The sequence below is a fragment of the Phascolarctos cinereus genome, unplaced genomic scaffold (genome assembly GCF_003287225.1).
Source record: "Phascolarctos cinereus isolate Bilbo 61053 unplaced genomic scaffold, phaCin_HiC Scaffold_2;HRSCAF=192, whole genome shotgun sequence".
Classification (NCBI taxonomy): domain Eukaryota; kingdom Metazoa; phylum Chordata; class Mammalia; order Diprotodontia; family Phascolarctidae; genus Phascolarctos; species Phascolarctos cinereus.
In genome coordinates, this window is record NW_027555625.1 from 293,980,724 (window position 1) to 293,992,227 (window position 11,504).

An 11,504-nucleotide genomic window follows, 5' to 3' on the forward strand; every position below is an offset into this window, starting at 1 on the left:
GGGTGGAATGTCAAACAAGGTGGAGATATGGGGGCATGTATTTGTTATGGAAAACAGTGTAAAAAAAGTGTAGTGGTGGTAAGGTGCAGAGGATGTTCAGGGTACAGCGAGTAATATCAATACCTAAAGAAGGAATAGTGTGAGTTTAGGATGGAAAAGTAGGATGGAGGCAGATTGTTAAGGGCCTTGAACAGTAGCATAAGGAGTTTAGAATTTATTCAATTAGCATTAAGGAGCTACTGAAGATTCTTGAGTTGCGGAGTGGTCTTTATGAGAAAGAGCAGTCGGAAAACAATGGGAGAGGTGTATTGGCATATCTTAGAATCATAGATCCATAATTGGAAGAGACCTCAGAGGTCACCTAGCCCAACCCCCCCATTTTGCAGATAAGCATATTGAGGCCCAGGGATACTATGACTTGCCTAGGTCATACATAAGTAGTAAACATTAGAGGCAGTATTTGAACCCAGGTCCTTTGATTCCAGAGACTGCCTCTAACACATAGACTGGAAGGGGGAAGAGAGTAAAAGCAGGGAGGAAGTTATGAAGCTAGAAGGCAGTAGAAAGCATTCTGGATTTGGAGTCAGAAACTTTATATTGGAATTCTAGCTGTGCCTCTTACTACGCACAACCAGTGTGTCCACGGGCAAATCATTTTAACTTCTTTGGGCCTCAGTTTCCTCTTCTGAAAAATGAGGATTTCAGACCAAGTGACCTCTAAGGCCCTTTCCAGCTTCAGATCTATGATTTCTATGATAAATAATGAAATACAGTCTTAGATTTGAACAAGGCTGTTAAAGTTCTCAGCTGTATATTCCAACACAGAGTGCCAGAAACTTGTATATTTGATTGTCTCTTCCCACAACATTACCATGTTGGCTTATGAATCAGGAAGAAATCTCCCTCCTCACTCAACCAGGAGCCTCAATTTTGAGTGTTCTAAAGCATAGACTGTAATAAGCATATCAAAGCATCCTCAGCTTCCCAGATCTCCACATGATAGACTTACTTCAGCAAACTGCCTGTGATCCAGACTAGCATGGTACAGTAAAAAGATGACTAGATTCAGAGACCTTGGGTGTGAATTCTGACTCTGCCACTTATTAGCTATGTGATCTCAAACAAATCACTTAATCTTTCTTGTCCTTAGCTACCTCATTAGTTAAAAAAAAGGAGGGGGAGGGGGCCCAAACTAAGAAGTCCTTTGCAGCTCTAAATCTCTGATCCTATAGGTATAGCTTTGGTATATAGAATTTGGAAGAGACTCAAGTATTTGTAGGTCAGTTATTAAAATTTGATTTTGAAAATAGACACTAAGTACATCTTTCAGGTAAAACTGGCACTCCTTAATGTTATATTGAAATATATTACGTTTTGTTTTTTGAAAACTTAAATCTCAAACAGTCTATTTATTTGGTAGAAGGGAGATGATTATTTTTATGCATGTATAGCTTAGATGTAAAATGCTCATATTTCTACATTGCAAGGAAGTTATTGTAGAAAGTGTAATTCATCATTTAAATGTGAACTATTATCATTATATTGTCTTTTGCAATCAAAAAAGCCCTCTGAATGGCAGGAGGCCTTTTTTGTTGCTTGAGTCTTAGACCATTTGGTACAGCCTGCAGAATTTATTGCCTACTTTCCTAATTGAATAAGCTTTGACAAAATTATAATACCCATTCCTATTTAAAAAGACAAAAAAACTAGAAAGCATAGTAGTAAATGGAATTTTTCTTAAAATGCTAAGCAGTATGTTTCTAAAACCAGAAGCAAGCATTATCTATAATGGGGATAAACCAAAAGCCTTTCCAGTAAGATCAGGGGTGAAGCAAGAATGTCCATTATCAACATTATTATTCAACATTGTATTAGAAATGCTAGCTATAGCAATAATACAAGAAAAAGAAATTGAAGGAATAAGTATAGACAGTGAGGAAAGAAAACTATCACTTTTTGCAGATGATAAGATGGCATATACTTAGAAAACCCTAGGGAATCAACTAAAATACTAGTTGAAACAATTAGAAGTGTTAGCTAACTTGTAGGATATAAAAGAAACTCACATAAATCATCAGTATTTCTATATAGCACCAACAAAACCAAGTAGAAAGAGATAGAAACAGAAATTTCATTTAAAATAACCACAGGCAATATGAAATACTTGGGAGTCTGCCTGCCAAGACACACACAAGAACTGTATAAACACAATTACTAATTGAATCAGCTTTGATTAGGCAAAGCTTGTAGGTGAAAAATGTATTATGGCCCTTGGGGAAAAAATTGCCTTTATGTGCATAATCTAATGGTGACCAAATAGCATTAAAATCATGAGGGTAAAGTTTACAGTATTTGCAAATAAGGTTAGCGTACAGCTTTTTTATTTTTGTAATGAGAGTCAATTAAAAATGTTTTAAGGCTTTTCTTTCATGAGGATCGAAATGCTCTACATGCTATACAAGTTGTGAGTCTCTAGATTCAATCATCTATCATTATTCAAGGGGGTAGAAATGGAGTACCAAGTCACTACCACAAGCACTTTCTCCCCTTTTAAACAATATAATTGAATTCTTAAAATTCAGAATGTTCTGGTACTAATGATTATTCTCTCTGAAATGTTATCTTTATAGAACATCCAGACCACATGCGCACTGCTCAGCTAAAAAGTCTCAGAGATACAGCTTAGTGTACTCCATTTCTGTGATAGGCCTTTGATTGGATGTAAAGTAATGATAGAGTTGAGTTTTCTTGGAAGATCTGTGTACAAATGACTCCTTCAGTCTTATTTAAGATAAACAAAATTTGAGGACCTCACAATAGCTGCTTGAAGATGTCACCCTTGAGCAGATAGGAATGGATACATGGAAACAGCCTAACCCCTAAAAGTAAGTAATAAATAATAGAATAATTGCAAAATGCCTTTTGTTCTTTCAGGAAACACAGTAGTGGTGAACGGGAGACTACCACACTACCTTCACCACCTCTCCTTTCCACAGTGGATGACCTTAATCAGGTATGGACTGTGACAATTCCTTCTCAGTTATTCAGTAACAGTCACTGACTTATGAAGATGGGATGGGCGAGGATCTGAATGTAGATTTAAGTGCACTTGGGTGTCTCTAAATATATTAAAATATCTATTAAACATACTCTAAGATAGTATTGATATCTGGTAAATTATGTTACCAGCCCAGAAATTATAGCCTCATGTTCCTATCAGACATAATGAAAAGTGAAACTTAGTTATAGGCAAGTTGTACAAACTTTAGAAATCATATTGAAAGGGAAACATTTAGAGTTTCAATATAAGCATTTAAATTAGTTTTCTTTTATCTTTTTTCTTTAAACAAGCAAGAAGCATTTATTAAACTCCTACTGTATACCAGGTATTATGCTAGGAACTGGGGAGGTGGGGTATAAACAGAAATTAAATGGTCCCTATCCTTAGGAACTTACATTCTAACAGGGAAGATAGCATGCACACATGGAAGTATATACACAAATATACCAAGTAATGGAGATTGGGAGGGAAGCATTGGTCCTAGTAGTAAAGAGGATCAGGAAAAACTTCATAGAGAAGGTGGTTCTTGAGAGAACTTGGAAGGTAACTAAGGATTCCCAGAGGTAGAAGGAGGTATGGAATGAGTGCATTCCAGGCATGTGGGGCAGCTGAGAGATGAGAGATGGAATGTCGTGTTTGCAGAACAGTAGGAAGGACATTTTGACTGTTCTGTGGAGAGTGTGAAGGAGAATAGTGTATAACCAGCAGGAGTAAATAGGGTCTAGTTGTTAAGAACTTTAAATGTTAATCAAGAGTTTATATGGTTTCCTACAGGTAATAAAAGGCCATTGATGTTTGTTGAGTGGGAGAGTAACATGATCAGAACTGTGCTTTAGACAATACACTTTGGCAGGAGTGTGGAGAATGAATTGGAGAGAAGAGAGACTTGAGGCAGGAAAGCCAGCTAGGCGTTTTTGTGATAGATAATGGAAGGCGACTAGACGGCGCAGCGGATAAGAGCACCCACCTCCCAGGGTTGTTGTGAGGATCAAATGAGATAAAAATTGTAAAGTACTTAGCACAGTGTCTGGCACTTAGTAAGCACTATGGGTTGTTGTTATTATTCGCCGTTAGGCCAGGCAAGATTATAGCAGCCTGAACTAGTGTGGAGGCCGTGTGAGAAGGGCGAATGGCACAGATGGGAGAGACTTGGAACAGGAAGAATAGACAGGATTCGGCAAAATGAGTGATGTGTGGAGCAAGGGAGTGAGTCAGTGAGGAAGACTCTTGAGGTTGAGAACTCGAGTGAATGAAAAGACTCACAGAAGTTGATTTACACGATCTGAATAGAGATGGAAAAGTTCAGAAGAGGCCTCAGTGCAAAGCTCAAAGCAAGGAGTTTTGTTTTGGATGTGCTGGGTTTAAGGCACTTTTGGAAAATCCAGTAAGCGATAGAACCAGACATATGGATCCAGGAATCATTGCTTAGATAGAAGTGAACCGCGGGACTAGATGACGCTGAAAGAGAGTGTTGAGAGAGAGAATGAATGTGTGTGTGTGTGTGTGTCTGTATGTATGTATGCATATTCTTTCTATTTTACCATTTTATATTTTTCTAAAATTTACAAGAGTCATAGCTGATATCACTTGAAGTTTTGGGAGGCATTTGCCAGATAGATCATGATAGTGTGATCATTCTGATCCATTTATTAAGCTATCACAGTATACTGGAAATGCCTCGTTCGTAAGAAATAGGAGAAACATGGTTCACATGGGTAAGAGAAAAGACTTGCATCAGGAAGAATAAGATAGAGAGGGGTGACATGAGTGCTGTTACTTTTTTTTTAATGTGTTTTATTTACATAGCCAGGACCAAACATTTCCAAATTGGTGATGAGTCTGTTGGCCATTGTAGAGGGAGGAAACATAAGTGGAGCCATATTCTTGTTTTGCACTTAGCAAGTTATACTCAGCCAGACACTTTAGAATTTCCATTTTTTCTGCTGCACAAAATGGCATCCAAATGCTGGCTTAAGTAGCTGTCACTGATTATAGCCAGAAGAAGGTAATGGTTCTTGAAATTCCTTTACTTTCCTACTCCCACTTCCCCAAATGTTATCAAGAGAGCCTTTTTTTAGAATCAAAAGGATGCAGGGGTTCTGAGACATGAGAGCATGTAAATAGATGGAAGTTTGAGTAGCTTAAAAAAAAATCACCCAGAGAACAACTTAGGGAATGAATTCTGCTGGGCCTTGACTAGCATTAGCCTGATTAGTTTCCCCTCGATTGACAGTTGACCTTTTTGGAAAAATTTGTTCTGAAAACCAAATTTTTAATTTGCTTTTTTCTTGGCAGGATAATAAAACCAAAACGTGGCCTCCAAAGGCCCCCTGGCAGCATCCTTCACCTCTAACCAACACACTGCCCAGTCAAAGCCCGTCTTTGTATCATATTACCAATCCTGTCAGCCAGTGGAATGACACGATGCAAATTTTACAGTCACCAGTTTGGTCTACAGCTGGTGACTGTGCTCCGTCAACAGGGATTTCCTCTACATTTGCCTATGGGCAGCAAGCCCAGGCCCAGGCGCAGGCGCAACAGGCAGCAGCCCAGCACAAACCCATGAACAAGGGCTTTAAGTCTTTTCCAGTGAAGCAAGAGCGCAGACCGTCCTACCTACATCAGTACTAATGACTTCACACGTCAGAAGGATACTGGTTGTCTCATCAGTAGAGACGGGTAGCCGTGAATGGGCCTTCACAGTTCTATGAAAAGATAAAGCTATTTTGTGGACATTCTGTTTGATAAAACATGGCATTATGTCTGGTTACTTCTATAAAGGAAGATCCCATTGAAATTGACATACATAGGCTCAGCTGTTGAGCAAATAAGGCCACTATTTTTGTTAGGCACACAAAGCAGTTCAGACTGTAACATAGAAGAGCTTTTAAAATGTGTATATGACTTTTACTTTCTAAACCTTTTTTTAAAAATATTGCTAAAAAATACTACCATACCAAACACTATTTTATAGCTATTTTTTCATATAGATTTATAGTTAAAACATCTCTTGCCTAAAATGCATTTAATATTTTAAAATAACAAATGTAGTGGTCAGAGTTTTGCTCAACATTGTCCTTATTTAAGTTTATATATAAAATGAGCAAATGATAAAACATACTTTATACCCTAAGGTGAGCAACTTGGGCCCTGTGGGTTTTCTATGGGAGTGACAACCTGCAGCTTTTCAGAGTACAGCCCTGAAAGTAGGTAGCTTAAGCTCTGTTTGCAAAGCATCATCAGTCTGAAGATTGCAGTATTGCCCTACTGTAAGCGTAGATCATCAAGGACCTCTAAATGAGGATCACAAATGGCAGTAGCTTATCTACCCAAGGTAGGCATGTTTTCACTTGGTAAGAGGGGAGGTTGATCTTGATTCATAATTGGATACTTCGCCATTTGGCCAAAGGCCTCGTCACCTTTATCTTCCTTTGACGTGAGAAAGTGTAGCAGTTAAAAGACAACTTCACTATTTAATTAAATCTTTTTTCAGATACTGTATTTACAGTAACATTTGTGAGCTGGCTCAGAAAAAAAAATTAAAATTTGGGAATAAATTAGTTGAAGACAGTGCTGCTTCCAAAGTAAGAGAAAAAAGAGAACTCAGTTCAGTTAATATGTGCCATTAAATAGATATTACCTGTGGAATTAGAAATATTTTCCAACCAAAGTGGATTTAGAAGAGTTGAATGGTGCTTACATTGAGAAACAATGATAAATGTATGTATAGTTACCTTGTACATTAATTGAGGTTACAGAAGATTCTTTATATAAAGCTTATTTAAATTTTCATATTTCATTTTTGAAAGAGTCTAACTGATTAAAATCCACAATATTTTCTGGTATGAAAGTTTTGACAGTATTAATCTTATTTTTATATTTTCTTAAATCATTATACCATTCTAATATGTGTTAACTACCAGTAAGTGGGATATTAGTTTTAATGCCATATAAACTTTTTTCAGCAAAAATAGTAATAGCACATTTATGTTCTCATTTTTATAGACATAAATGAATCTTATATTTAAAGATACCAAAAAAAGGATATACAAAACACTAATATAGAGAGATTCAGGGTGTCTCAGCCCAACCTCCACCTTTTCTGTTGTATGATGCTGGGTCAAATTTTTAGCCCCAGAATGTGATTTTGTGTGTTGTTCGAAGATGCCAATGTTGCCTGTATTTATGATATTGTCACCATGTTTTCTGAAAATTCACATTCACCATGTTTACAGAGTATGGTTTGCTGTACATAGACTTTTTACAGGAATGTGCTTCGCACAGTCATTGTGTGGCTTTTGTCTGTGTAAATTGTCACAGTGTCTGCATTCATTTTATTTTGGATGTCCTCCTGCTGCAGTTGTTTGTGACTGTTTTGCTTGACAGATGGTGTTTGGTTTCCCAAAGTAACATGTCCACAGTGCCCTGAATCCAAAGTTCTATTACGCTGAAATACTATGATTCATCAATGTCTGCCCAAAGATCTTACTCCTGGAAGGGTAGTTCTTTCTGCTCTGACATATTGCTCAGCACAGGTGCCATCCCTATCTTCCTTTTTCCAATTTGTTCATGTTTTGAATTAAGGCATTTCTACCTGGAGTCAGAGTGGGCTGTGGAGACTGTGAGGTGAAACCATTGGTGTGTCTTTGCATGGGTGCTCTGTCCCTGGAGCCCGAGTGAGCTGTGCAGGCTGTGTGAGGTGAAGCTGTCTGTGTGTGTGTCTCTGCATCGGTGCTATGTCCCCAGCTTCCAGTCCTTCTGAGCCCTGGTGCTTCCAGGTGTTATGTGTGGCAGACGAGTCCTGCCACACAGGGGCTTTTTCATCTACTGCTGAGTACAAAGGCTCGGTGCTTTCTGATGTCACGTTAACCTGCCCTTACTGCAGTGCTTCATGTGAATCGTTCAGTGCTTCTGAACTGGAACTGTATATTTTGTATTTTACTTCTAATGCTCCTGTGAGTAAAATAACTATTTGCTTTATTAAAGATATACATTTAATAATATGCTATAGCTTGCTTTAACGTGAATTCTGACTCTCCAACTAGCAAGCCTTATGTTTGTTTATTTGTTCCTTGCTTTGAAAGTCAAGTCCAGACCTTTAACTTAACATTATTTGAATTTTTACTCTGAAGTCAAACCTTGCTCTTCAGATGACTGTTTTAAATCATATTAAACAAAAATTTATTTATAAACCAAAATCAGAAGCTTAATGTGAACTACAGGTTGCTCTCTTCATCTCAGAAAGAACCCTGGTAAAGAGACTTCCTTAGCAACCTTGCAGGATTTGTGAAGTCCATGATCTCACCATGCTGTGCATTTTATTGAAGAAGGGAAGGAGATCAGAAATCTCCAGCACCAGACCAATTACCCTCTCAGGGCTTTGATTATATCTTCGATCACTTTTTCCTTCCTTCTAACTTCGGTGATGCTCTCTAAATGTCTGATCAGATTTCAAGTTCTCATTATCTGAGAATCCTCAAGAAAATTGGGGATATTTATGCCTTTGATCCTATCATTCCACCTTCCTAGCTAGTGTCTCCTCCCCCACAGTGAGAAACCTGCCTGCCTTATGTAGAGAATTCTAAGAAATAAAATTCCCCATATAGCTAGAACAACTCTGGGCGTTGTTGTCCTGAGAAACAAAATAATGAATTCCACTAGTTGAATGATATATTCCAAAGTGTATGTTTTCAGCAATACTATTTGCTTCCATTTAAAGGTGGGAAGTAATAAGATGTGAAAATGGGCATATTAGCTAGAACTTGATCCATAGTACAGGGGAAATAGCACTGGCTTTGGAGATAGAAGAAATGGATTCTATCAAGTCCCATTTCTTTGAAGAAGTATTCGTGTGACTTTGCCATTTAACTTCCCCGAGCCTAACTTTCTTCACCTATAAAATGATGGGTTGGGCTACATGTTCTTTAAGTTCCTTCCCAATTTCAATTTTTCCAATTGTAATACTTTATTTAAGCAGTAAATATAGTACTAAAAGTTTCTAAAGAAACTTAATATTTGAACAGAAAGGAAAATCAAAGAGTTTGGCTATCAGGAGGATATTCCTAAGGGCCGTCCCAGAATGCAATAAATTACCTTGTAAGGTAAGTGAATTCCTCTTCATTGGAAAATTTCTGGCAGAGGCCAGATGTTGTAGAAAGGGTTCATGTATCAAGTATGGAGTCAGACTATATGGAGTCCTTAAAACCCCTTCAGCTCTAAGCACTTAGCACAGTGCCTGCACATAGTAGGTGCTTAATAAATGTTTATTGACTGGTTTATTGATAAGAACTCCGGATAAAATACCTTCATCTGACATGGCAGTGTTAGAATACTGGGAAGTTTAAAATTTGTTAATCTTGTTTCCCATTCGTATTCCTAAAATTGCACAGCATAGGGGGTAGAGAGCTGACCTCAAATTCAGGAAAACCTAGGTTCAAGTCCTTTATTTGACATACTTTGTGATCCTTTACAAGTTACTTAACCTAGAAAATTCTTTTAAGACCATAGGTTACAGAGCAGTTAATTTGCATTGCATTTGTAAAGGGTGCTAAGCACAGGTCCAGTTTAAAAAATGTCATCTCCTAAATCACTTTGAGACCCTGGTCAAATACAGGCTTCAGTTTTCCTATGTGGGGGCAGCTAAGTGGCACAATGGATAGAGTGCTGGACCTGTAGTCAGGAACACTCATCTGACAAAGTTCAAATATGGCCTCAGACACGTAGCAGATGAGTGACCATGGGTAAGTCACTTAACTCAATTTCCTCATCTATAAAATGAGCTGGAGAAGGAAAAGGCACACTACTCCAATATCTTTCCAAAAAAAAAAAAACCCAAATGGGATCATGAAGAGTTGGACACAGCTGAACAGATTTCCTATCTGATAAAATTCAGGAGTTGGTCTCGATTTCTAAGATTCCTTCCACCTCTGACAGTTTGTGATTTTAATTTGTATTTTCCTAAGTCTCAGTTTTAATGGTATTTCATGTGAAGAAATACTATTTCCAGTTCTACTCAGTGCTTTTTAAACCTTACTAATTTCTTGTGCCTTACAGTCACTGAAGACAGGTGTCACACAAGTAGTATGGCAACACATTAGTTATGGCCGCATTTTATTATAATGCTGCTCCTATCACCTCCTCCCTCCCCTGCCTCTGCCCCTGCCTGTAACTTGTGCCAAATTCCAAAACTAGAATGTACAGTCACTTAATCTTTGTGTGCTTTGACAGAACATAAATACCCCATCAGGGTATCCAAATGTTTTTATCTTCATTAGAGATTCGCATTTAAATACTTAACATTTTTATTGAATACAACAGAGGTTATGATTAAGAAGAAGGAAAAATCTCTACAGCTGCTCCAGATGATATTAAAGGCCTTAAACTGCTCTGGACTCACTGGAATGGAGGGCAAGGGCAGAAATCAAATCATATATTCTGGGGCTTTGACACCAAAAAGATTGTGCAGTTCACTAGTGTAAGGCATCTGATAAATCTCCCATATTTTATATTTTTTGGCACCGTCAATTGATAACTACTTAGTTGGGGTTTTGTCTGTTTTGTTTTAAGTAATCCCAGAATTCAGAGTTGGAAAGAACCTTAGGTGTCAATCCGAACATTGCCCAAATTATGGAAATTCTTCTACAACAGACCTCACTGTTTATTTTCCAACCTACACCAACAGTGGAGACTCACTGCCTATCAAGGCAGCAGTTCTGGATTGCTGTAACTGGGGAGAAGTTCTTCTCTATATTTATCTCTATGGAGATGATGCCCAAATCCATGTATTCCATCTTAAGCTCTCCTGAGCTCTGATCCTGTATCACCAACTGTCTTCTAAACATTTCCACTTGGTTGTCCTCTGAGCATTTCAAACTCAACATGTCCAAAACAGAATTTTATTTTCTCCCCCTTCTCCCAACCTGTCCCTTCTACAAAATCCTATATTTCTATTAAGTGCTTCAACATCCAGTCATCCAGGTTTTATCCAGGATATTGGAGTCATTTTTCACTGTTCCCTCTCCTTCACCTTCCACATCCAGTCAGTGCCAAATCTTCTTAGTTCTACCTGTGCAGCATCTTTCAAATTAGTTTTTTTCTCTCCACTCATGGGCTCATTACCTGAGTTAAGGCTTTTATCTCTGATCTGGACAATGCAATGGTTGTCTAATTATTTTCTCACATCCAGTTTCCCTTCCAATCTATTTTCTATATAGCTTTCAAAATAACCCTAAAGCACAGGTCTGATCATGTCACTTCCTTACTGAGGAATTTTCAGTGGCTCCCTATTGCATACAGGATAAAATACAAATTCCCTAGCTTGAAATGTAAAGTCTTTGTGGTTTGTTTACAACCTGCTTTTCCATATTGACTACACGTTGGTTTTCTTCACTCACGCTGTTTCAGCCAAACTGGTCTACTTATTGTTCCCTGAATTCATTATTTC

General features: G+C 37.9%; 1 protein-coding gene across 3 annotated transcripts in view; it reads left to right on the forward strand.

Moving 5' to 3' along the window:
* The window catches only part of GARRE1 (granule associated Rac and RHOG effector 1), a 117,132-nt gene extending 109,068 nt beyond the window's left edge, over positions 1–8,064 (forward strand). For all 3 annotated transcript variants that reach the window (XM_020985014.2, XM_020985016.2, XM_020985015.2), the window contains 2 exons: positions 2,935–3,013; positions 5,357–8,064. In XM_020985014.2, the coding sequence (XP_020840673.1) occupies positions 2,935–3,013; positions 5,357–5,692 (415 nt within the window). In that variant the 3' untranslated portion in view covers positions 5,693–8,064. The remainder of the gene's footprint in view (positions 1–2,934; positions 3,014–5,356) is intronic.
* The last annotated feature ends 3,440 nt before the right edge of the window (positions 8,065–11,504 follow it).